This window comes from Anomaloglossus baeobatrachus, chromosome 7, assembly GCF_048569485.1.
Source record: "Anomaloglossus baeobatrachus isolate aAnoBae1 chromosome 7, aAnoBae1.hap1, whole genome shotgun sequence".
Classification (NCBI taxonomy): Eukaryota; Metazoa; Chordata; class Amphibia; order Anura; family Aromobatidae; genus Anomaloglossus; species Anomaloglossus baeobatrachus.
The window spans coordinates 22,239,594-22,266,840 of NC_134359.1; the positions used below are offsets into that span (position 1 = coordinate 22,239,594).

Below are 27,247 nucleotides of genomic sequence, written 5' to 3' on the forward strand. Positions count from 1 at the left end.
AGTGATGTCACAGCTCACCTCCTCCTATACAATGACTGATAACACCTCTATATACAGTAGACAACAGAGGATACACCATTCACAATAAGTGATGTCACAGCTCACCTCCTCCTATACAATGACTGATAACACCTCTATATACAGTAGACAACACAGGATCTACGATTAACAATAAGCGATGTCACAGCTCACCTCCTCCTCCTGTACAGTAACTGATAACACCTCTATATACAGTAGACAACACAGGAGCCACCATTCATAATTGATGTCACAGCTCACCTCCTCCTCCTGTACAATGACTGATAACACCTCTATATACAGTAGACAACACAGGAGCCACCATTAATTGATGATGTCACAGCTCACCTCCTCCTGTACAATGACTGATAATACCTCTATATACAGTAGATAACACATGAACCACCATTCACAATAGGTAATATCACAGCTCACCTCCTTCTGTACAATGGCTGATTACACCTCTATACATTGTACATTACACAGCATCCACCAATCACAATATTTAATGTCACAGCTCACCTCCTCCTCCTGTACAATGACTAATAACACCTCTATATACAGTAGATAAAACAAGATCTACCATTCACAATAGGTGATGTCACAGGTCACCTCCTCCTCCTTGTACAATGACTGGTAGCACCTCTACATACAGTAGATAACACAGGATCCGACATTCGTGATAGGTGATGTCACAGATCACCTCCTCCTCCCTTCACAATGACCGTTACACATATTTATTGGATGCGTCAATGCAAAAGATATAGGATCAGAATAAAGATTCTGATAAACACACACACACACACACACACACACACATATATATATATAGATACCAGTACCACGATAATTATGTACAAGTACTACAATATATACAAATGGATACAAAGTGTAACGATATGTGTATCGTATGTGTGTATATATATATATATATATATATATATATATATATATATATATATATATATATATATAAACATTAGTTATTGAAAGACTGAGGGAAGGGGAGTGGCGATGGAAGAACAGACAGTCCTATGTGTGAAAAAATATATTATTTATTAAACATTGAAGATTAAAATAATGCGGCCGGTGTGGTTACATCAGAGGACAGGGGCACGTCCCGCTGATGGTGGACGGGGATCACTGTGCATATGACCCCGTCCTCCTTGGCTTTGCATTGTCCTCTATATGACATACGCTGGTGCGGAGCGCCGTCTGTACGGAGCCGTAATGTGCAGAGCCGGCTGCTGTACTCCTCCCTGGCCTGCAGGGGGCAGTGTTTTTATATATATATTTATTTATTTATTTATTTATTTATTTTCCCTTCCGTCCGTTTATATGGCAGGCATTATCCGCTGGGACGCTTTATGACAATCTATTGATCTTTTTACATAACGTGTCCACCATTATTACCGCGGCTGTAAGTGGTGCAGGTGATGCGCGTAACATGTATGTGATTGTCAAAAGCCGATAATTTCCGCATGAGATCACAAGCCTGCGCAGGGAACCGGGGGAGAAAAAAAAAAATCACTATTCATGAAATCCAATGCCGTAATGATCTAATCACTCGACATTTTACTGGAGAGAAGAAAAAAAAATATCTGGGCCAGTATGATTAATGAGGCCGATGCCGCGGAGCTGCCTCAGAGGCATGAGAATGACACGGATCCCGCCGCTAATTAGTATTATGCATCTTTTCCAGGTACGGGCTGCGCGAGTTTGTAGTCATTTCTCCAGCTGCTAATGATGCCGTTATCAGTGAATCCAAGTGCAATCTGCTCCTCAGCTCCGTGTCCATTGCTCTCGGAAACACCGGCTGGTGAGTACTGACACAAGCCACATTAATAAGCCCGGTCGCCGCCATTGACTGATCTTACCGGATGGTCGGCAGCTTTGAGTTATACGGGTTTGTGTAAGATCCATACACACACTATAAGTTGCAATCTTAGACGTTACGTGCAAAAGTTTGTCCCCAGCTGGAAGAAAATGGGGCTTACCGCCAAATCCTGCTCCAACCCCGTGGGAGTAGCTATAATCCCTCCCTGATGTCCAAAAATTATCCACAGCTCCAAATCCCGCTCCTCCCCCATGGTAGTACCTATAGTCCCTGCCCGATGTCCAAAAAATTATCCAGAGCTCCAAATCCTGCTCCTCCCCCATGGTAGTACCTATAGTCCCTGCCCGATGTCCAAAAAATTATCCAGAGCTCCAAATCCTGCTCCTCCCCCATGGTAGTACCTATAGTCCCTGCCCGATGTCCAAAAAATTATCCAGAGCTCCAAATCCTGCTCCTCCCCCCATGGTAGTACCTATAGTCCCTGCCCGATGTCCAAAAATTATCCAGAGCTCCAAATCCTGCTCCTCCCCCATGGTAGTACCTATAGTCCCTGCCCGATGTCCAAAAAATTATCCAGAGCTCCAAATCCTGCTCCTCCCCCATGGTAGTACCTATAGTCCCTGCCCGATGTCCAAAAAATTATCCAGAGCTCCAAATCCTGCTCCTCCCCCATGGTAGTACCTATAGTCCCTGCCCGATGTCCAAAAATTATCCAGAGCTCCAAATCCTGCTCCTCCCCCCATGGTAGTACCTATAGTCCCTGCCCGATGTCCAAAAATTATCCAGAGCTCCAAATCCTGCTCCTCCCCCATGGTAGTACCTATAGTCCCTGCCCGATGTCCAAAAATTATCCAGAGCTCCAAATCCTGCTCCTCCCCCATGGTTGTCCCTGCCCGACGTCCAAAAATTATCCACAGCACCAAATCCCGCTCCTCCCCCATGGTAGTACCTATAGTCCCTGCCCGATGTCCAAAAATTATCCAGAGCTCCAAATCCTGCTCCTCCCCCATGGTAGTACCTATAGTCCCTGCCCGATGTCCAAAAATTATCCAGAGCTCCAAATCCTGCTCCTCCCCCATGGTTGTCCCTGCCCGACGTCCAAAAATTATCCACAGCACCAAATCCCGCTCCTCCCCCATGGTAGTACCTATAGTCCCTGCCCGATGTCCAAAAATTATCCAGAGCTCCAAATCCTGCTCCTCCCCCATGGTAGTACCTATAGTCCCTGCCCGATGTCCAAAAATTATCCAGAGCTCCAAATCCTGCTCCTCTCCCATGGTAGTACCTATAGTCCCTGTCCGATGTCCAAAAATTATCTAGAGCTCCAAATCCTGCTCCTCCCCCATGGTAGTACCTATAGTCCCTGCCCGATGTCCAAAAAATTATCCAGAGCTCCAAATCCTGCTCCTCCCCCATGGTAGTACCTATAGTCCCTGCCCGATGTCCAAAAATTATCCAGAGCTCCAAATCCTGCTCCTCCCCATGGTAGTACCTATAGTCCCTGCCCGATGTCCAAAAATTATCCACAGCTCCAAATCCCGCTCCTCCCCCATGGTTGTCCCTGCCCGACGTCCAAAAGTTATCCACAGCACCAAATCCCGCTCCTCCCCCATGGTAGTACCTATAGTCCCTGCCCGATGTCCAAAAATTATCAAGAGCTCCAAATCCTCCAAATTGAGGTAATCAATGTCTGATTGGACGGGGTCAGACACCCGGCACCCCCACTGATTAACCATTTGCGGTGCTGGCGGCGATAGCAGGTGGCCAAAAATGCTCAGTTCCGAAACTGCCTTCATCGTCTGGTAGTGGCCCGGGTACTGCACATCTGCCTCCCATTCAAATCAATAGAAACGGATGTGCAGTACCCGGCTACGACCGCTAGCAGAAGACGGAGCAGCTCCGCAACTGAGTATTTCCAACCACTTACTGGCACCGAGAACAGCTGATCACCGGGGGTGCGGGGTGTCGGACCCTGGCCGATTAGACATAGAGGACCTATCCCAAGCATAGGCCATCAATGTTAAAGTAGTGGACAACCCCTTTAAACTATAAAAGTTTCTCCATCTGCTGCCACCACTAGAGGGAGCTGTGTACAGAGTTATACTATGAGCTCCATATGATGACAGTATGAAGTGAGCTCCCTCTAGTGGTGTCTGTAGGAAGCCAGAATGTTATGGCTTAAAGGGTTGTCCTCCACTCAGAGAACCCATTCTCAATCCCTGTTCCCCTCCCCCAAGTAAAATAAGTCTGTAAGAGAGGAGAGTAAAGGCAGCGCTGATTGGCTGTAGGGATAACAATGCCACGCGAGTCCAGAGAGGAGAGGTGCCGATACCACTGATACAGTACCAGCACCGGACACTAACAGCACAAGTATTATTATTTAACGGAGGGGGGGGAAACATTGGTTGTCTGTGTAATGGACAACCCCTTTAAGGCTCTGTCCATTTGTAACAGATCTAGTAGAAAAAAAACCCCAGATGTGTAAATAAACCAGCCTCATCAGGCCTAGTAATTAGAATAAGGGCCAGGGATGCAGATGTAGGCGCTTTAGGGTCACCAGACTAGTCACATTGTTGGATAAGATAGGAAAAGACAAGTGCAATCACACCTTCCTGGCCAAAAATCGATATTTCATCTTTGAATATTTATGTAAATGAAGCTGCAAGTGCTCTGTGGGCGGAGCTAACCCAAGCAGGCGCATCATCTCCTCCCCCGAGCCCCTCCCCCGTGTGCTTGATTGACTTCTCTTCTGCTCTTTCAGAAAGAGGTCAATCAAGTCACAAGGTGGAGAATAATACGGCCAATCACCTAGTGCAGATTTCAGTTCACGCCACAAGGGGGCGCACGTTTCCTAATAAGTTTGGACCATGTTACTCCAGCAGGGTCCTGTTCTAATTCTGCAGCATTAGTGGTTGGGATGTATAGATGTCTGTCCCCCAATATCTATGATCCCTTTGTCTGAGATCCGATGCGCCAGTCATGAGAAATCTAACGGAGAAGCCACATGCAAATCAAGACGTGCGTTAGGGGCGTGTCTGACTTCTTCCACGCCCCCAGTGCACTCCCAGCCTGATTTGCATACGGCTTTTACACTAGATTTCTCATGAGCGGCACATCGGATCTTGACATAAAAGGTGTCATTGTTATTGGGGGACAAGCAGCCATCATTCCATATATACAAATGTGCTGACGGGTTCCCCTTTAATATGACATGATGAAAGGAGAGGTCCCCCTTAAGATATAACCAATCCAAATCCAAAGTTGTTTGGTAACTACAACCCCCAGCATGCCTTCTCAGGACTATGGTCCACGTACGCCATCGCTGTGGGGGCGCGCGGCTGACTCGGTGTAGAGCATTTAGCTCCCCGCATGTTGCGCCTGCCCGGATGGGAGTCGTCTCGCTGGTGTACATAGCCGCAGCGCAGCCTGATAGTGATTTGTGGCTGAGCTAAATATCTCTGCGCAGGTCCCGGGGACTATAAATATCCCGGATCCATTATTCTTTATTACGACAGCCTCTTGAGCACCCCCGGGAGCTGCGGATGGCTGTCGCCCGGGAGCTGCGGATGGCTGTCGCCCGGGGGCTGCTCCGTGTCCCAGTTAAATATGCACATATATTATGGTGTGAAAAGTTCCAGTATAGCGATGTCACCGGCAATTGTCACACCATGCATCACGTTACCCCCCCCACTTTCTCCAGCTCCCAAATTTACCGCGGCCCCTGCGCCACTTTTAATTAACCCTTAGAGACACCGGTGCGTTTTAATTCCAAAGGAACATGAGTGGTTAACACTTTTTTTTTTTTAGGAGGCGGTTTTCATTTTTTTTCATAAATATAAAATTATATATATAATATTCCATTTTAAGGCTTTAGACCCTTCTTCACCGACCACTGGGGATATATTAGACTATTACTGCCTGTGGTTTCAGGAAATGCACACCTACATTAGCAGCAATGGTCACCCCCGACCCACCATGACCATGTGGTATTGAAGCTTCTAATGAGCGTGTGCAAAGGTCACTGAAGGGAGGTGAGCTGTGACATCACCTATTGTGAATGATGGATCCTGTTATCTACTGTATATAGAGGTGTTATCAGTCCTTGTACAGGAGGAGGTGAGCTGTGCCATCAGCTATTGTGGATGGTGGATCCTGTGTTATCTACTGTATATAGAGGTGTTATAACTAATTGTACAGGACGAAGAGGAGGTGAGCTGTGATATCTCCTATTGTGAATGGTGAATCCTGTATTATCTGCTGTATATAGAGGTGTTACTAGTCATTATACAGGAGGAGGTGAGCTGTGACATCAGGTGACATGGTGGACCCTGTGTTATCAACTGTGTATAGAGGTTTTATCAATCATTTATACAGGACGAGGAGGTGAGCTGTCATCACCTATTATGAATGGTGGATCCTGTACCATCTACTGTATATAGAGATGTTACTAGTCATTATACAGGAGGGAGGAAGATGTGAGCTGTGACATCTAATGTGAATGGTGGATCCTGTGTTATCAGCTGTAAATAGAGGTTTTATAAGTCATTGTACTGGAAGAGGTGAGCTGTGATGTCACCTATTGTGATTGGTAGATCCTGTGTTATCTACTGTATATAGAGATGTTATCAGTCATTGTACAGGAGGAGGTGAGCTGTGACATCTATTCTGAATGGTGGACCCTGTGTTGTCAGCTGTCATTGTACAGGAGGAGGAGGTGAGCTGTGACATCACCTATTGCAAATGGTGGATCCTGTATTAGTTACTGTATATAGAGGTGTTATGCGTCATTATAGAGGAGGGAGAAGAGGTGAGCTGTGACATCACCTATTGTGATTGGTGGATCCTGTGATATCTACTGTATATAGAGGCGTTACCTGTTATTTTAATCCTGCCTCTTATGATAAGGAAACTGCTGAAAACTCTTCCTGAAATCAAATGACAGTCTAAAATAGCTCCAGTGGCCAGCGTGAAAATATCAAGATTAATTTTGTGGGTTTTTTTTAAACAAAAATCGTGATATGAAAAAAAACTCTAAATAAGAGAGAACCTGCATGTAACAAAAACGTCAGTGTGAGCAGTAGGTAAAATCTTCTGACGTTCCCTTTAAGGCTCCCGTTACTGACTGTTTGATGCTTCTTGGCAGTTCACTCCACATTATGGGAGAGACCATTACAACTGTTCATCCTGAGCCGCCTGGTTCACGATTATACTGTCAGACAGGGAAACCGAAAAATAGGATAAAAGTAACGGTGGGAGGTGAGAAAGTTACAGTCTTTGTGACAACCGCTGCAGCACTAATGGTTGTCAGACAGAGTCTTCTACCTCCACTGAAGGGAGCAGCAGAACTGACACACAAATGATCGGGGAGGGGGACATTTGCGTTATTTTAGGGATTTTATTTCCAGGTAATTTGTATATTTTTAGTGTAAATTGCTCTTTAATCTGTACAATGTTCTCCTTTCATAAAGCGGAATGATTATCTCCTGTAGACAGTGATGTGAAGTGTTTGGGACGCTCCAATATCTCGCTGCTGCCCCCACGTCTCGCTGCTGCCCCCACGTCTCGCTGCTGCTCCCACGTCTCGCTGCTGCTCCCACGTCTCGCTGCTGCCCCCACGTCTCGCTGCTGCCCCCACGTCTCGCTGCTGCTCCCACGTCTCGCTGCTGCTCCAATATCTCGCTGCTGCTCCCACGTCTCGCTGCTGCTCCAATATCTCGCTGCTGCTCCCGCGTCTCGCTGCTGCTCCAATATCTCGCTGCTGCTCCCACGTCTCGCTGCTGCTCCCACGTCTCGCTGCTGCTCCCACGTCTCGCTGCTGCTCCCACGTCTCGCTGCTGCTCCAATATCTCACTGCTGCTCCCACGTCTCGCTGCTGCTCCAATATCTCGCTGCTGCTCCAATATCTCGCTGCTGCTCCAATATCTCGCTGCTGCTCCAATATCTCGCTGCTGCTCCCACGTCTCGCTGCTGCTCCCACGTCTCGCTGCTGCTCCCACGTCTCGCTGCTGCTCCAATATCTCACTGCTGCTCCAATATCTCGCTGCTGCTCCCACGTCTCGCTGCTGCTCCCACGTCTCGCTGCTGCTCCCACGTCTCGCTGCTGCTCCCACGTCTCGCTGCTGCTCCCACGTCTCGCTGCTGCTCCAATATCTCGCTGCTGCTCCCACGTCTCGCTGCTGCTCCAATATCTCGCTGCTGCTCCAATATCTCGCTGCTGCTCCAATATCTCGCTGCTGCTCCAATATCTCGCTGCTGCTCCCACGTCTCGCTGCTGCTCCAATATCTCGCTGCTGCTCCCGCGTCTCGCTGCTGCTCCAATATCTCGCTGCTGCTCCCACGTCTCGCTGCTGCTCCCACGTCTCGCTGCTGCTCCCACGTCTCGCTGCTGCTCCCACGTCTCGCTGCTGCTCCAATATCTCACTGCTGCTCCCACGTCTCGCTGCTGCTCCAATATCTCGCTGCTGCTCCAATATCTCGCTGCTGCTCCAATATCTCGCTGCTGCTCCAATATCTCGCTGCTGCTCCCACGTCTCGCTGCTGCTCCCACGTCTCGCTGCTGCTCCCACGTCTCGCTGCTGCTCCCACGTCTCGCTGCTGCTCCAATATCTCACTGCTGCTCCAATGTCTCGCTGCTGCTCCCACGTCTCGCTGCTGCTCCCACGTCTCGCTGCTGCTCCCACGTCTCGCTGCTGCTCCCACGTCTCGCTGCTGCTCCCACGTCTCGCTGCTGCTCCAATATCTCGCTGCTGCTCCCACGTCTCGCTGCTGCTCCAATATCTCGCTGCTGCTCCAATATCTCGCTGCTGCTCCAATATCTCGCTGCTGCTCCAATATCTCGCTGCTGCTCCCACGTCTCGCTGCTGCTCCAATATCTCGCTGCTTCCCCCACGTCTCGCTGCTGCCCCCACGTCTCGCTGCTGCTCCCACGTCTCGCTGCTGCTCCAATATCTCGCTGCTGCTCCCACGTCTCGCTGCTGCTCCCACGTCTCGCTGCTGCTCCCACGTCTCGCTGCTGCTCCAATATCTCGCTGCTGCTCCAATATCTCGCTGCTGCTCCAATATCTCGCTGCTGCTCCCGCGTCTCGCTGCTGCTCCCACGTCTCACTGCTGCCCCCACGTCTCGCTGCTGCTCCCACGTCTCGCTGCTTCTCCCACGTCTCACTGCTGCCCCCACGTCTCACTGCTGCCCCCACGTCTCACTGCTGCTCCCACGTCTCACTGCTGCCCCCACGTCTCACTGCTGCTCCCACGTCACGCTGCTACTCCCACGTCTCGCTGCTGCTCCCGCGTCTCGCTGCTGCTCCCGCGTCTCGCTGCTGCTCCCGCGTCTCGCTGCTGCTCCCGCGTCTCGCTGCTGCTCCCGCGTCTCGCTGCTGCTCCCGCGTCTCGCTGCTGCTCCCACGTCTCGCTGCTGCTCCAATGTCTCGCTGCTGCTCCAATGTCTCGCTGCTGCTCCCACGTCTCGCTGCTGCTCCAATATCTCGCTGCTGCTCCCACGTCTCGCTGCTGCTCCCACGTCTCGCTGCTGCTCCCACGTCTCGCTGCTGCTCCCACGTCTCGCTGCTGCTCCAATATCTCGCTGCTGCTCCCACGTTTCGCTGCTGCTCCAATATCTCGCTGCTGCTCCCACGTCTCGCTGCTGCCCCCACGTCTCGCTGCTGCTCCCACGTCTCGCTGCTGCTCCCTCGTCTCGCTGCTGCTCCCACGTCTCGCTGCTGCTCCCACGTCTCGCTGCTGCTCCCACGTCTCGCTGCTGCTCCCACGTCTCGCTGCTGCTCCCACGTCTCGCTGCTGCTCCCACGTCTCGCTGCTGCTCCCACGTCTCGCTGCTGCTCCCACGTCTCGCTGCTGCTCCCACGTCTCGCTGCTGCTCCCACGTCTCGCTGCTGCTCCCACGTCTCGCTGCTGCTCCCACGTCTCGCTGCTGCTCCCACGTCTCGCTGCCGCTCCCACGTCTCGCTGCCGCTCCCACGTCTCGCTGCCGCTCCCACGTCTCGCTGCCGCTCCAATATCTTGCTGCTGCTCCGATGTCTCGCTGCTGCTCTAATATCTCGCTGCTGCTCCTACGTCTCACTGCTGCCGCTGTCACACTCTGTTCTGTACAGACCGGGCATTGGGGAAGGCGGCAGAGCACAGGACTCTGCCGGACAGTGAAATTACAGCCTGGCAGCTCCACTGCTCGCTCCAAACCATGCAAAGTTTACACCTACACTTTACATTACTGTATTCCAAGCTGTGGAGATTTACATTTTACCCCCAGAAGTGGAGTCATTACATGTGGGATTGGCAAATGCATCCCATAATTAGTAATTAAAGGGATTTTCAAACAATGGCAAATGATGGTCCAGTGCTAGGTAATATGCTATCACTTTCCCCCCCTCTCCCTCTCGCAGCATGAGTCTCACATATAGTGGAAGAGATCCTGCAGCAGCTTTCCCCCCTCTCCCTCTCGCAACATGAGATTCACATACAGAGAAAGAGAACCTGCAGCAGCTTTCCCCCCCTCTCCCTCTCGCAACATGAGATTCACATACAGAGAAAGAGAACCTGCAGCAGCTTTCCCCCCCTCTCCCTCTCACAACATAAGTCCCTCAGAGAAAGAAATCCTGCAGCAGCTTTGCCCCTCTCCCTCTCGCAGCATGAGTCTCACATACAGAGAAAGAAATCCTGCAGCAGCTTTCCCCCCTCTCACAGCATGAGTCTCACATACAGAGGAAGAGATCCTGCATTAGCTTCGCCCCTCCCCTCTCCCAGCATCAGTCTCACATACAATGGGAGAGATCCTGCAGCAGCTTTCCCCCCTCTCCCTCTCACAGCATGAGTCTCACATACAGAGGAAGAGATCCTGCATTAGCTTCGCCCCTCCCCTCTCCCAGCATCAGTCTCACATACAATGGGAGAGATCCTGCAGCAGCTTTCCCCCCTCTCCCTCTCACAGCATCAGTCTCACATACAGAGGGGAGATCCTGCAGCAGCTTTGCCCCTCTCCCTCTTGCAGCAGGAGTTTCACATACAGAGGAAGAGATCCTGCAGCAGCTTTGCCCCTCTCCCTCTCGCAGCATGAGTCTCACATACAGAGAAAGAAATCCTGCAGCAGCTTTCCCTCCTCTCACAGCATGAGTCTCACATACAGAGAAAGAAATCCTGCAGCAGCTTTCCCCCCTCTCACAGCATGAGTCTCACATACAGAGGAAGAGATCCTGCATTAGCTTCGCCCCTCCCCTCTCCCAGCATCAGTCTCACATACAATGGGAGAGATCCTGCAGCAGCTTTCCCCCCTCTCCCTCTCACAGCATGAGTCTCACATACAGAGGAAGAGATCCTGCATTAGCTTCGCCCCTCCCCTCTCCCAGCATCAGTCTCACATACAATGGGAGAGATCCTGCAGCAGCTTTCCCCCCTCTCCCTCTCACAGCATCAGTCTCACATACAGAGGGGAGATCCTGCAGCAGCTTTGCCCCTCTCCCTCTCGCAGCAGGAGTTTCACATACAGAGGAAGAGATCCTGCAGCAGCTTTCCCCACTCTCACACCATGAGTCTCACATACAGGGGAACAGATCCTGCAGCAGCTTTCCCTCCTCTCACAGCATGAGTCTCACATACAGGGAAAGAGATCCTGCAGCAGCTTTCCCTCCTCTCACAGCATGAGTCTCACATACAATGGGAGAGATCCGGCAGCAGCTTTCCTCCCTCTCACACAATGAGTCTCACATACAGAGGAACAGATCCTGCAGCAGCTTTCCCCCCTCTCACACCATGAGTCTCACATACAGAGGAAGAGATCCTGCAGCAGCTTTCCCCCCTCTCCCTCTCACAGCATGAGTCTCACATACAGAGGAAGAGATCTTGCAGCAGCTTTCCCCCTTCTCCCTCTCACAGCATGAGTCTCACATACAGAGGAAGAGATCTTGCAGCAGCTTTCCCCCTTCTCCCTCTCACAGCATGGGTCTCACTACAGAGGAAGAGATCCTGCAGCAGCTTTCCCCCTCTCCCTCTCACAGCATGGGTCTCACTACAGAGGAAGAGATCTTGCAGCAGCTTTCCCCCCTCTCCCTCTCACAGCATGGGTCTCACTACAGAGGAAGAGATCCTGCAGCAGCTTTCCCCCCTCTCCCTCTCACAGCATGGGTCTCACTACAGAGGAAGAGATCCTGCAGCAGCTTTCCCCCTCTCCCTCTCGCAGCATGAGTTTCACATACAGAGGGGAGATCCTGCAGGAGCTTTCCCCACTCTCACACCATGAGTCTCACATACAGGGGAAGAGATCCTGCAGCAGCTTTCCCCCCTCTCCCTCTAACAGCATGAGTCTCGTACAGAATCAGAGGTTTTGCTGCAGATGTAACCACTTGACACTTTAACAACTCATGACTGTGTATTTTCTGGCCGGCCTGTGCTAATTCCCTCTTTTCTTTATGCCGTTCCTCTTTGGCAGCGGGATATTACCTCTCTGGCCACAGGGTATTTCTTGCAGCGTAAGGCGCTGTCCTTTCCTCCCAGATGCCGCATTGCCCTACTATAATATTTGCAGAATAAGCTGGCGGTTATTTCTTTCATTGCCCGCCGGGCTTCTCTGCTGCCGTGTTCACATGTGAGATCTCGGTACCTGGCGCTTCCCCCTTCTATTGAGAAATCAAGAGCCCTGCTGAAGGGACCCGGGGGACATCGCGGATAGAAGAGACACTGCACCCTCAGAGGGGGCTGCCAGCGACCCACCTACTGAAAATAGCCGCATGGCCCCGGGGGGGAGATACCCGCATTTATTGTATCCCGCAAAACGTCCTGGAGGAGAATGCAGAATAATGAGAGCGATGTTGTTTTTGCAGCCAGGTCCCTATCTTTGTGCAAATTCATCAGAAATGGAGGAAACTTTACGTGGGTGAGTGCCAAGGACCCAGCGTACGCACAGACTTTGAGATGGTGCATCTGCGGAAAGTGCCGAATCAGTACACCCATCTATCCGGACTCCTGGACATCTTCAAATCCAAAATTGTACGTATGGGGCCATACATCTCATAAAAAAAAAAATATATATATAAATAGCGTCATCCTGCATTACAGAGAATAGCCCATTGATAGGAATTAGGTCATGTGTAATTCCTAGTTTTCACACAGGGGGCGCTGCAGAGAGATTAAAAATGCAGGTTTGGACACATTTTTGCTGTGTATATGGTGCATTTTTCTAGCGTTTTTGGACACCAATGATTGCTATAGACATAAATAATAGAGACTGACAGATCTATAAACATACCAACACATAATTACACAATCCCCCTAACATATAACAAAATTGCACCCTGTGCAGCTTATTAGACAGCTTTTTATGATTAAATAAATAAGTAAACGGAAAAAAAAACGGCGTGTGGTTCGACCCCAATTTTTGATGACCAGCAAAGGTAAAGCAGACAGCTGGGAGCTGGTATTATCAGGCTGGGAAGGTCCATGGTTATTGGGTCTCACCCTGCCTAAAAATAGCAGCCTGCAGCCGCCCAAGAAATAGTGTATCCATTAGTTACACCTTGGCTGATCCCGATTGCCCTGTTGCATTGGCAGTAGGGTAATGGTAGTTGGGGTTGATGTCAGCTGTGTAGTGTCAGCTGGCATCAAGCCCATCCATGGGTTAGTAATGGAGAGGCGTCTATCTGACACCCCCATTACTAACCCGGTAAGTGAAAAGAAAAACACACAAATACTTTATTTGAAAAAACACACTTTCCTTAGTTTACCATTTTATTTAATAAACTAAAACATGCTGCTCCGCCGTAGTCCATGGAATCCGCCGTAGTCCACAAATGGAAACACGAAATACATAAAAGGAGGGAAATGAAAACAAGACACTGACCCTCGTTCACCAATTTATTAGAAATCCATGTTCCCTGGTCTGACTTAGGGGTACTTTGCACCTTGCGACATCGCTACTGCGATATCGTCGGGGTCAAATCGAAAGTGACGCACATCCGGCGCCGGTAACAACGTCGCAACGTGTAAAGGCTAGATGCGCCGATAAACGATCGCAAAAGCGTCGTAAATCGGTGATCTGTGTAGCGTCGGACATTTTTATAATTGTCGCACCAATAGGAGATACGATGTTGATCCTCGTTCCTGCGGCAGCGCACATCGCTGTGTATGAAGCCGCAGGAGCGAGGAACATCTCCTTACCTGCCTCCACCGGCTATGCGGAAGGAAGAAGGTGGGCGGGATGTTTACGTCCCGCTCATATCTGCCCCTCCGCTTCAATTGGCCGTGTGACGTCGCTGTGACGCCGCACGACCCGCCCCCTTAGGAAGGAGGCGGGTCGCCGGCCAGAGCGACGTCGCAGGGCAGGTAAGTGCGTGTGAAGCTGCCGTAGCGATAATGTTCGCTACGGCAGCTAACACAAGATATCGCATGTGCGATGGGGGCGGGGACTATCGCGCTCGGCATCGCTAGCATTGGCTAGCGATGTCGCAACGTGCAAAGTACCCCTAAGTCCTGCAGTTCCCGCGATTTTCCTCGATTACATCAATCAAAGACGATGGAGCATCAGAGCGAGGCTGAGCATGAGTCTCCATAGCATTGAAACAACAGCCACTCCTGGCTCATGCGGCGCCTCTGACGTCCTCATATTGGTTGTATAAATAACATTTAATAAATGGATGTTAGTGTGATGCTGAGGGTCGCTAGGTAAATGTATATATGAAGTCTAAAGAAAGTTGTGTGTGAATAATGGCTTCAAGGTTTGAGAGTGTGGGAGTCTCACAAAGAGAGAACTAAGCCAGTGCTAAGAAATGAGCAGACCAAGGCGAAAAATCAAATATCAACCACACATAACTATTATAATATGTGTAATAAGCCCGTAACTAATGCAGGAGCATAGTTACCATATGACTGTGCCCCAAGGACGCGCCCAGGGGGCATGTGACCCTCATACTGACACTGAGGCCAAATAAGCTTTTATTATTTATCTCTATAGCATTCATTACTGTGTAAAAGTGCATTGAAAAAGAGAAGCAAAAATGCTTTAAGAACACCGCAAATCCGCAACCAGTTTTATACCTGCGTTCTTGATTGACTCCATTGAAGTCAATGGGTGAAAAATTGCAAAAATTGCTGCAAAAACGCTGAAAGAATTGTCAGGCTGCAGATTATTTTCTGCATAAAATCTGCAAGTCACAAATAAGCAACGTGTGCACGACACTTAAGGATTCTCATTGAATTTGCTGGCATCAAGACTCCCTTCTGGTTTGGTGACAAATCCGCAGTCAAATTTGCATAAAAAAAGCGCAACTTATGCACAAAGCCTAAGGCTATGTTCACACAGGGCTTTTTTGGTAAGTTTTTGCTGCATTTTTTAGCTGCAGATTTGCCTTGGTTTTATGCAAATCCATGCTAATAAAAGCTGATTTTTACAGTCCCAGCAAAGTCTTTAAGATTTCTGAAATCTCATGCACACACGCAAACACATCAGGTTTTTTTTTCCCCTGACTGTTTTGTCAAATACCAGGGTTTTGGTCAGGTTTTTAAAGAATGAGCGTGTCAATTCTTTGCTGCAGATTTGCTGCGTTTTTGCATTGGATACAACCCATTTTGTAGGAAAAAAAGCACCAAATCCGCACCAAATCTGCAGCAAAAACGCATGAAAAATGCAGATGACTCAAAGGAGATTTCCTGCCACAAGATCAGGTTTTGGTCAGGAAAAAAAACTTACCAAAAAAAGCCCTCTGTGAACATAGCCTTAATGTGTTTTCTCATCACTAGTTGCTTTTGGTGGGGGGATGACTACTGGGACCATCACTGATGAGCATTTAGGGACAATAGGTGACTCTCCCAATAACCCCCTCGCCCCGCAATTACAGAAAATAACAGGACAGAAGTGATACTTTGTCAACATTTTATTAAATTACTATGTCATCAGGTCAAAAATGGCTAGGTGTTGATCATATTTTATTTCCGCTGCTCCCCTGAGTAATCCATTCTTTGTTTTTTGTAAATGTGTCATACGGTTCCAGAGATATGGGCAATTTTTGTCTGGTCTCTAGTAAGGGGGCAGGGCTCACTGGATCCTCTGGGGCGTGTCTTTAGTCTGCTTTGCATAATTACCCTTGTTAGCCACGCCTTCTTGGTAAAGACCTGGAAAAATTAGCACTCACTGAAAAGATCCATATCTCTGGAACCGTATGTCGGATTTACAAAAAACAAAGACCGATTTACTCATCGGATCAAGGGGAATAAAATGAGAGAACAATCTGCCCACTTTTGATTTGGGGACAGGTCCTCTTTAAGTTATGTGATCAATTTTTCGGTCTTTCTCTTCTATTTGTAGGGCTGCCCACTTACGGCTTTGCCTCCTGTAAACATCGCCATCCGATTCACATATGTCCTGCAAGACTGGCAGCAGTGCTTCTGGCCCCAGCAGCCCCCAGGTAGGAGAACCTCCAAGATCCAGGTGGAAAAGACTCTACCTGTAACTGGCAAAGTCCAAAATGTTAGCGCTCGTATGTGTATGTCCTTGGCATCGTCACCCGTGCAAAGAACAGGGGTCCGGCGACCCCCAACCCACCCGCCGAGGCGGCCATAAGATACATACAATCCTAAGTTTTAAGGAATCTACTTGTTTGAGCTTGTTAGTGAGGTAAGAATAGAGCGGACCTTTACCCTCCGCATTCTCTGCTCTTACTCGATGTTCTTTTCTTCTTGTCTTTTCCTTTGTTTTAATCTGAGTCGACATTTTCCGTCTGCAAAGATGAAAAAAAACAACAAAGAAACTGATTAGCAACATTAATAAACTCGGAGGCTGTCAGGTCGTGTGAATATTGTTAAGTGGGTTGTCAGATTACAGTTTGTCTCTCTTAATTATTTTTTTTTTCTTCCTGTAATTAGTTGTATATTTCAAAACTGTAATCTTTGATATATTTCTTACTGGAGGGAAGTGTTATTTTTCTCATCTAACAGCAGCCTGAACTTTCTGTATAAACCTCTAAAGTCACAGAAAGAAAAGTTACTTCTAAATGTTTTGGATGGGGGATGCAGCTGCAGCAGTATGTCTTCCCGAGTGCCTCTGTGGTGTAAGAAATATGGGGGAGGAGGGGGATGTAGCTGCAGCAGTATGTCTTCCCGAGTGTGTCTGTGGTGTAAGAAATATGGGGGAGGAGGGGGATTTAGCTGCAGCAGTATGTCTTCCCAAGTGTGTCTGTGGTGTAAGAAATATGGGGGAGGAGGGGGATGTAGCTGCAGCAGTATGTCTTCCCGAGTGTGTCTGTGGTGTAAGAAATATGGGGGAGGAGGGGGATGTAGCTGCAGCAGTATATCTTCCCAAGTGTGTCTGTGGTGTAAGAAATATGGGGGAGGAGGGGGATGTAGCTGCAGCAGTATGTCTTCCCAAGTGTCTCTGTGGTGTAAGAAATATGGGGGAGGAGGGGGATGTAGCTGCAGCAGTATGTATTCCCGAGTGTCTCTGGGGTGTAAGAAATATGGGGGAGGAGGGGGATGTAGCTGCAGCAGTATGTATTCCCGAGTGTCTCTGGGGTGTAAGAAATATGGGGGAGGAGGGGGATGTAGCTGCAGCAGTATGTCTTCCCGAGTGTCTCTGTGGTGTAAGAAATATGGGGGGACGTGGGGGATGTAGCTGCAGCAGTATGTCTTCCCAAGTGTGTCTGTGGTGTAAGAAATATGGGGGAGGAGGGGAATGTAGCTGCAGCAGTATATCTTCCCAAGTGTGTCTGTGGTGTAAGAAATATGGGGGAGGAGGGGGATGTAGCTGCAGCAGTATATCTTCCCAAGTGTGTCTGTGGTGTAAGAAATATGGGGGAGGAGGGGGATGTAGCTGCAGCAGTATGTATTCCCGAGTGTCTCTGGGGTGTAAGAAATATGGGGGAGGAGGGGGATGTAGCTGCAGCAGTATGTCTTCCCAAGTGTGTCTGTGGTGTAAGAAATATGGGGGAGGAGGGGGATGTAGCTGCAGCAGTATATCTTCCCAAGTGTGTCTGTGGTGTAAGAAATATGGGGGAGGAGGGGGATGTAGCTGCAGCAGTATATCTTCCCAAGTGTGTCTGTGGTGTAAGAAATATGGGGGAGGAGGGGGATGTAGCTGCAGCAGTATGTATTCCCGAGTGTCTCTGGGGTGTAAGAAATATGGGGAAGGAGGGGGATGTAGCTGCAGCAGTATGTCTTCCCAAGTGTGTCTGTGGTGTAAGAAATATGGGGGAGGAGGGGGATGTAGCTGCAGCAGTATGTCTTCCCAAGTGTCTCTGTGGTGTAAGAAATATGGGGGAGGAGGGGGATGTAGCTGCAGCAGTATGTCTTCCCAAGTGTGTCTGTGGTGTAAGAAATCTGGGGGAGGAGGGGGATGTAGCTGCAGCAGTATGTCTTCCCAAGTGTCTCTGTGGTGTAAGAAATCTGGGGAAGGAGGGGGATGTAGCTGCATCAGTGTCTCTTCTTCAGTGTCTGTGTGGTGTAATACTGCTGCAGTTACATCCCCTTCCTCACCAGCTTTCTATCTTCCAGAGTGTCTCTGTGGTGTTTGAAATGAGGGGGATGTAGCTGCAGCAGTATCTCTTCTTCAGTGTCTGTGTGGTGTAAGAAATCTGGGGGAGGAGGGGGATGTAGCTACAGCAGTATCTCTTCTTCAGTGTCTCTGTGGTGTAAGAAATCTGGGGAAGGAGGGGATGTAGCTGCAGCAGTGTCTCTTCTTCAGTGTGTCTGTGGTGTAAGAAATCTGGGGGAGGAGGGGGATGTAGCTGCAGCAGTGTCTCTTCTTCAGTGTCTGTGTGGTGTAATACTGCTGCAGTTACATCCCCTTCCTCACCAGCTTTCTATCTTCCAGAGTGTCTCTGTGTTGTAAGAAATCTGGGGGAGGAGGGGGATGTAGCTGCAGCAGTGTCTCTTCAGTGTCTGTGTGGTGTAATACTGCTGCAGTTACATCCCCTTCCTCACCAGCTTTCTGTCTTCCAGAGTGTCTGAGGTGTAGGGGGATGTAGCTGCAGCAGTACCTCTTCAGTGTCTGTGTGGTGTAAGAGAGCTGGTGAGGATGGGGATGTAGCTGCAGCAGTATGTATTCCCAAGTGTTTCTGTGGTGTAAGAAATCTGAGGGAGAAGGGGGATGTAGCTGCAGCAGTATGTCTTACCAAGTGTTTCTGTGGTGTAAGAAATCTGAGGGGAGGAGGGGGATGTAGCTGCAGCAGTGTCTCTTCAGTGTCTGTGTGGTGTAAGAAAGCTGGTGAGGATGGGGATGTAGCTGCAGCAGTATGTATTCCCAAGTGTTTCTGTGGTGTAAGAAATCTGGGGGAGGAGGAGGATGTAGCTGCAGCAGTATCTCTTCTTCAGTGTCTGTGTGGTGTAAGAAATCTGGGGGAGGAGGGGGATGTAGCTGCAGCAGTATCTCTTCTTCAGTGTCTGTGTGGTGTAATACTGCTGCAGTTACATCCCCTTCCTCACCAGCTTTCTATCTTCCAGAGTGTCTCTGAGGTGTAAGAAATCTGAGGGGAGGAGGGGGATGTAGCTGCAGCAGTATCTCTTCTTCAGTGTCTGTGTGGTGTAAGAAATCTGGGGGAGGAGGAGGATGTAGCTGCAGCAGTATCTCTTCTTCAGTGTCTGTGTGGTGTAAGAAATCTGGGGGAGGAGGGGGATGTAGCTGCAGCAGTATCTCTTCTTCAGTGTCTGTGTGGTGTAATACTGCTGCAGTTACATCCCCTTCCTCACCAGCTTTCTATCTTCCAGAGTGTCTCTGAGGTGTAAGAAATCTGAGGGGAGGAGGGGGATGTAGCTGCAGCAGTATGTATTCCCAAGTGTTTCTGTGGTGTAAGAAATCTTCAGGAGGAGGAGGATGTAGCTGCAGCAGTATCTCTTCTTCAGTGTCTGTGTGGTGTAAGACATCTGGGGGAGGAGGGGGATGCAGCTGTAGCTGTATTTTTTCTTCAGTGTCTGTGTGGGGTAAGAAAGCTGAGGGAAGAAGGGGATGTGGATGTAGCAGTATCTTTCCCTTAATGTCTCTGTGGTGTAAGAAAGCTGTAGGTAGAAGAGGCTGCAGCAGTATCTCTTCTTCAGTGTCTCTGCCGAGTAAGAAAGTTGGGGGAGAGAGGGGATGCGGCTGCAGCAATATATCTTCTTCAGTGTCTGTGTCTTGTAAGAAAGCTCAGGGAGGAGTGGGATGAAGCTGCAGCAGTAGGTTTTTTCAGTGTCTCTTAAGGCCCCGTCACACACATCGGGATCGCTAATGAGATTGTTGCGGCGTCACCGTTTTCGTGACGCAGCAGGGATCTCGTTATGTGTGACACCTACCAGCGATCAGGCCCCTGCTGTGAGGTCGCCGGTCGTTGCTGAATGGTTGGGACCATTTTCTTCAAAGGCTATGTACTGCTGGGCAGGACGCATCGCTGTGTTTGACGCCTACCAACGACCTCCTAACACAGTCCCAACGCCCGCCGAGATCGTTATACAGGTCGCTGATCGTTACTGCGTCGTTGGTAAAATCTGACTGTGTGACATCTCACCAGCGACTTACCAGCAATCCTTATCAGGTTGCATCGTTATTGGGATCGCTGGTAAGTCGTTAAATGTGATGTGGGGGCTTTAGGTGTAATAAAGCTGGGGAAGGAGGGAGATTCAACCACAGCAATATCTCTTCTTCAATGTCTGTGTGGTGTAAGAAAGCTGGGGAGGAGGGAGATGCAGCTGCAGCAATATTTTCCTCAGTGCCTGTTTGGGGTAAGAAATCTGGGTGAGGAGGGGGATGCAGCTGCAGCGGTATCTTCCTCAGTGTCTGTTTGGGGTAAGAAATCTTGGGGAGGACATAATCAGTCTCCCTCTCCCTCTGGCAGCTGCCAGTCTAGTCCCTCCCATTGGCCTGTCTTGGATTTTGTTACGTGTTAGCTGTGATAATGCCACCCTGCTTCTCCCTGACTTGCTTGTCCTCGAGGGATCTTCATTAAGGAAAGCACACACTTCTGATACTGGATCATATTTTACATGGGAATACAGTGGATTATAGTGGATTGCTTTGTTGCTTTTCTGCAGTTTTGCCTGTTACATCTGACGTTTCTTCTGGACCTGCCGCTGCTTCACACATCACAGAATTTTTCAGGCATTTCACAAAAAATACATTAACAAGCCTCGTGTTACCGAGGTCTCACTTTTCTGCGGTGTAGGTGACAGCTCGGAGCAGAGGTGACGTCTGCGCTCATCAGTGTGCTGCAATGGTATTGTTATGGGAACTGCACAAATAATAAAGAAACATCTGCTCCAACTCTATGGGGTGACCTAAATATACCGGCCGTCACCTCCACCGCACGCTGAAGGTCAGAGCAAAGGTCACTTGTAGCGTGGTGGTCCTATAGATGGTCCTGTATGTGATCTTATATGTGGTCCTGTATGTGGTCCTATATATGGTCCTGTATGTGGTCCTGTATGTGATCTTATATGTATGTGGTCCTGTATGCGATCTGGTCCTGTATGTGGTCCTGTATGTGATCTTATATGTATGTATGTGGTCCTGTATGCGATCTGGTCCTGTATGTGGTCCTGTATTTGGTCCTGTATTTGGTCCTGTATGTGGTCCTGTATGTGATCTTATATGTGGTCCTGTATGTGATCTTATATGTGGTCCTGTATGTGATCTTATATGTGGTCCTGTATGTGATCTTATATGTGGTCCTGTATGTGATCTTATATGTGGTCCTGTATGTGGTCCTGTATTTGGTCCTGTATGTGGTCCTGTATGTGGTCCCGTATGTGATCTTATATGTGGTCCTGTATGTGATCTTATATGTGGTCCTGTATGTGATCTTATATATGGTCCTGTATGTGATCTTATATGTGGTCCTGTATGTGGTCCTGTATTTGGTCCTGTATGTGGTCCTGTATTTGGTCCTGTATGTGATCTTATATGTGGTCCTGTATGTGATCTTATATGTGGTCCTGTATGTGGTCCTGTATGTGGTCCTGTATGTGGTCCTGTATGTGGTCCTGTATGTGGTCCTGTATGTGGTCCTGTATGTGATCTAATATGTGGTCCTGTATGTGATCATATATGTGGTCCTGTATGTGATCTTATATGTGGTCCTGTATGTGATCTTATATGTGATCCTGTATGTGATCTTATATATGGTCCTATATGTGATCTTATATGTGGTCCCGTATGTGATCTTATATGTGGTCCTGTATGTGATCTTATATGTGGACCTGTATGTGGTCCTGTATGTGATCTTATATGTGGTCCTGTATGTGATCTTATATGTGGTCCTGTATGTGATCTTATATGTGGTCCTGTATGTGGTCCTGTATGTGATCTTATATGTGGTCCTGTATGTGATCTTATATGTGGTCCTGTATGTGATCTTATATGTGGACCTGTATGTGGTCCTGTATGTGATCTTATATGTGGTCCTGTATGTGATCTTATATGTGGTCCTGTATGTGATCTTATATGTGGTCCTGTATGTGGTCCTGTATGTGATCTTATATGTGGTCCTGTATGTGATCTTATATGTGGTCCTGTATGTGATCTTATATGTGGTCCTGTATGTGATCTTATATGTGGTCCTGTATGTGATCCTGTATGTGATCTTATATGTGGTCCTATATGTGATCCTGTATGTGATCTTATATGTGGTCCTATATGTGATCCTGTATGTGATCTTATATGTCATCCTGTATTTGGTCCTGTATGTGATTCTGTATGTGATCTTATGTGATCCTGTATGTGGTCCTGTATGTGATTCTGTATGTGATCTTATATGTGGTCCTGTATGTGGTCCTATATGTGATCCAGTATGTGATCTTATGTGATTCTTATATGTGGTTCTATATGTGATCCTGTATGTGATCTTATATGTGATTCTGTATGTGATCTTATATGTGGTCCTGTATGTGGTCCTATATGTGATCCTGTATGTGATCCTTTATGTGATCTTATATGTGATTCTGTATGTGATCTTATATGTGATCTTATATGTGATCTTATATGTGGTCCTGTATGTGATCCTGTATGTGGTCCTGTATGTGATCCTGTATGTGATCCTGTATGTGATCCTGTATGTGGTCCTGTATGTGATTCTGTATGTGATCTTATATGTGATCCTGTATGTGATCCTGTATGTGATCCTATAGTTCTCGGGGTTTCTGCTTCGGATACTGCTTTTCTGTTAGGACGGTTCTTTACATAATAGTGCAGAGCAACCCTCGATCAGCTCTAGCCCTTTCCTGCAGCACCCCCGCAGGCGAACTGAAGTATTACACAATTTCCATTGGAATCAATGGAATAATCTTGTAAGCTGTTCTTAGCGGTGGCCCTCCCCAGAGTGAGTCGCCCCTCCCAAGAGTGGAGTAGCGGTTGCTCCTCCCCGAAGTGGAGGTCACGCCCTCCCTGGAGTGGAGTGGAGGTCGCCCCCTCCCTGGAGTGGAGTGGAGGTCGCCCCCTCCCTGGAGTGGAGTGGAGGTCGCCCCCTCCCTGGAGTGGAGTGGAGGTCGCCCCCTCCCTGGAGTGGAGTGGAGGTCGCCCCCTCCCTGGAGTGGAGTGGAGGTCGCCCCCTCCCTGGAGTGGAGTGGAGGTCGCCCCCTCCCTGGAGTGGAGTGGAGGTCGCCCCCTCCCGGAGTGGAGTGGAGGTCGCCCCCTCCCGGAGTGGAGTGGAGGTCGCCCCCTCCCTGGAGTGGAGTGGAGGTCGCCCCCTCCCGGAGTGGTGGTCAGCCGTCCTCAGAACGGAGGTCGCCCCTCTCCCAACCTGCAGCTCTTAGATTGCAGATCACAGCTCCTAGTTTTTAAAACCACAGTCAACAGATTGGAGACCACCAGAGCGGGGGTCGCCTCTTCCGAGAGCAGGGGCTCTCTCCTGCCCCAGCCTGCAGATCACAGCTCCCAGTTTAGAAACCACAGCCCTTGGATTGGAGACCTCCACCCCTCCAGCAATCCCCAGCATGCTGGAAGTTGCCGTTTTGCAGCCGCAGGAGGGTCACAGGTCAGGGCTGACTGGTGAAGTGCATGGATTTATTGGGCAGAAAGAGCCACTAATGCTGGGACTATTGGAGTATTTCATCCAAATACTGTTAAATGAGAAAACCTGTCAGGTTCAAAATGACGATGATGATGATGAGACTCAAAGGATCTCTCGGGATCTGGCTGCTGTTTCAAATCATAAATTGTCATGTGTGCACTTCGAGACTAAATAACTGGACAGCAAGTCAGTTACATCTATCTCCATGACTGGCTCTGCCCAAGTGATCTTTATTATTTGAAAAAACTCTAAACCGAGCAGTAAGGGGGTGTAAACAAAAGTTTTTGTCCAATCAAATATCGCAGGGCAGAGCTTCATGACGTAGAGAGATCTGCACATCCTCCTTGGATTGGTCAGTCCATACTCCAGGAATTTCTTTTGTCCATCTGTCTTGGGTGCAGAACAGGAAATGGCAGCCATCTTTACAATTACATGTGCTGGTATATACTGTGTCTAACGAAAATACACTGAATATACATATATACATGTTAGTAAGAAACAAAAGCATTCACAAATATGTGTGTTAGTTCACATCTGCTAAACTATATACCTGAGTCTATGAAATGGCTGAATTAAGTATTTTCGGATACTCAATTCTTTATCCTCAACAAACCCAGTTCCTTTTTTTTTTTTTTTGGTTAAAGAAAAAATTGTAAATTAAAATAATTTTTTTAAAATAATGCAATATTAATTGGATGAGAAGAATGTAAGAAGAAGCTTTTCATTTTTATTACTATAGCAGTGACTGGAGCGTCCGGCTAATCAGCCGATATCCGGCTCTAATTATATTCTACATAGATTTAATGAAATAAAACCAGATCGCAAAGTGCAAAAATACTTCTTGGAATTAGACAGTAATAGACAATACCTGCACTTTATATACAGCCATGGTGGGCATTGTAGCCTCACGAGAGCTGTGGAGCCGGAGCATGGAGAACATGACTGTAACGTAGGAAAGGGGGGTACACCTCACCCCTAAATATGGAAATACATGAGGAAAATGCCAACAAATCTGGCCTAAATCTACAAAAAAAATAATTTACAGTATTGTGTAAAGGGATTCAAAGATTTCACAGCAGACTGGGGCTTCAAGATTTGCTGTTTAAGCTAAGAAGCACCAAAAAGTAGGCAACAGTGACGAGCGTGGACGCCATGCTGGGCCAAGGAAACTTAGTGCAGCAGATGAAAGATTGGATGATGTCCAGCAGTGCCATCAGCTCAGAACTGGCAGATACCAATGGTCCCAGCTAAACCCCCCCCATCTACTGTTCAGAGGAGTCTGACCAAAAGAGTTCTGCATAGAAGAATTGCAACCAACATGCATGAAACCACAGGGACTCAGATGCAGAAAAATGGCAGCAGATCTCTGCACCGAGGAGTCCAAATGTGAAATATTTGGTTGTCACAATAATGAATGTCTGCAGGCTCCAAAGTTATTGTACAGCCGGATGATGACCACAATCCAGCCAATGTCATTAAGAACGATCTTCAGGGTAAAGAAGAACGAGTCCTGGAGGTGATGATCCGGCCCCATAGAGCCCTGATCTCACGTCATCCCGTCTTGTCTGGGATCAAACGCTGAGACAGAAGGATCCGCACAAGAATCATACACAGAGGATCTGGGCTCAGTTGTCAAAGATGTCTGGAACAACCTCCTGCCGAGATCCTCCATAACCTGTGTACAAGTGATGAGAAGAAGCGGGGAAGCTGATGGGCGGCCACCGAATACTGAGGATGGAGGAGACGGGCTGACACCGAATACTGAGGATGGAGGAGACGGGCTGACACCGAATACTAAGGATGGAGGAGACGGGCTGACACCGAATACTGAGAATGGAGGAGACAAGCTGACACCGAATACTGAGGATGGAGGAGACGGGCTGACACCGAATACTGAGGATGGAGGAGACGGGCTGACACCGAATACTGAGGATGGAGGAGACGGGCTGACACCGAATACTGAGGATGGAGGAGACGGGCTGACACCGAATACTGAGGATGGAGGAGACGGGCTGACACCGAATACTGAGGATGAAGGCGACGGGCTGTCACCAAATACTGAGGACAGAGGTGACAGACGATCACCAAATACTGAGGACGGGTCAACAAATACTGAGGATGAAAGCAACGGGCGGCCACCAAATACTGAGGATGAAAGCAGTGGTTGGTCACAGAATACTGAGTATGCAGGCGATGGGCGGTCACCAAGTACTGAGGATGGAGGAGACTAGCAGTCACTGAATACTGAGGATGGAGGAGACGGGCGGTCACTGAATACTGAGGATGGAGGAGACGGGCGGTCACTGAATACTGAGGATGGAGATGACAGGTGGTCACTGAATACTGAGGACGGAGGAGACGGGCGGTCACTGAATACTGAGGATGGAGGAGACGGGCGGTCACTGAATACTGAGGATGGAGATGACAGGTGGTCACTGAATACTGAGGACGGAGGAGACGGGCGGTCACTGAATACTGAGGAAGGAGATGACAGGTGGTCACTGAATACTGAGGATGGAGGAGACGGGCGGTCACTGAATACTGAGGATGGAGATGACAGGTGGTCACTGAATACTGAGGATGGAGGAGACGGGCGGTCACTGAATACTGAGGACGGAGGAGACGGGCGGTCACTGAATACTGAGGATGGAGATGACAGGTGGTCACTGAATACTGAGGATGGAGGAGACGGGCGGTCACTGAATATTGAGGATAAAGGCAACGGGCGGACACTGAATACTGAGGATGGAGGAGACGGGCGGTCACTGAATACTGAGCATGGAGGCGACAGACAGTCACCAAGAATTAATGGGATTAAGATTTCACTTTGCATTTTGTGGTTTCGCTTTGTGTGGATGATAACAAACTATTAACACCTCTATTATTGAGTACATTCTTACTCTGCTGCATTTTTCCACATCTGCCTAACACTTTAATACAGTGCTGTATGTCTCATAGGGAAAATTAGAGAACCATCACCCTCCTCTGTATAATTTATATCAGATCTGTCTTCCTGTGTGGCATCTGGCTGAAGCAGGAGCCTCCCCCCACTGCACGCTAAACCTCATAGCACAAGTCTTCTTTATCTGTATTTATCTGTATTGTCAAGACTCATAATGATCTCCCATTCACAATGTAGTGAGTTATATATTGTAACAGGTTATTATTGCTTTTCTATTTTTCTTATAGACATCGATGCTGTGGTGGGAGGAGAAGTCGGGGGTCTGGAGTTTGGAAAGCTCCCATTTGGCGCCTGTGAAGATCCAATAAGGTTAGCAGAACCTCAATCATGTATTGTTCCAGTACAGGGACTATTGTGTGTTATAGGCATTAGATAAAATAGTCTTCCTTCTATTCTTCTATCCCAAGTGAGTGCAGCTCTGGAGTATAATACAGCATGTAACTAAGATCAGTAATGTAATGTATGTACACA

The 27,247-nt window shown here is 48.5% G+C and overlaps 1 protein-coding gene across 1 annotated transcript in view; it reads left to right on the top strand.

Moving 5' to 3' along the window:
- Positions 1 to 27,247, top strand: part of RAB3GAP1 (RAB3 GTPase activating protein catalytic subunit 1) — a 168,947-nt gene that overhangs the window by 53,781 nt on the left and 87,919 nt on the right. The window contains 4 exon segments of the mRNA XM_075317143.1: positions 1,721 to 1,837; positions 12,679 to 12,844; positions 16,155 to 16,254; positions 27,004 to 27,085. Of these exon segments, the coding sequence (XP_075173258.1) occupies positions 1,721 to 1,837; positions 12,679 to 12,844; positions 16,155 to 16,254; positions 27,004 to 27,085 (465 nt within the window).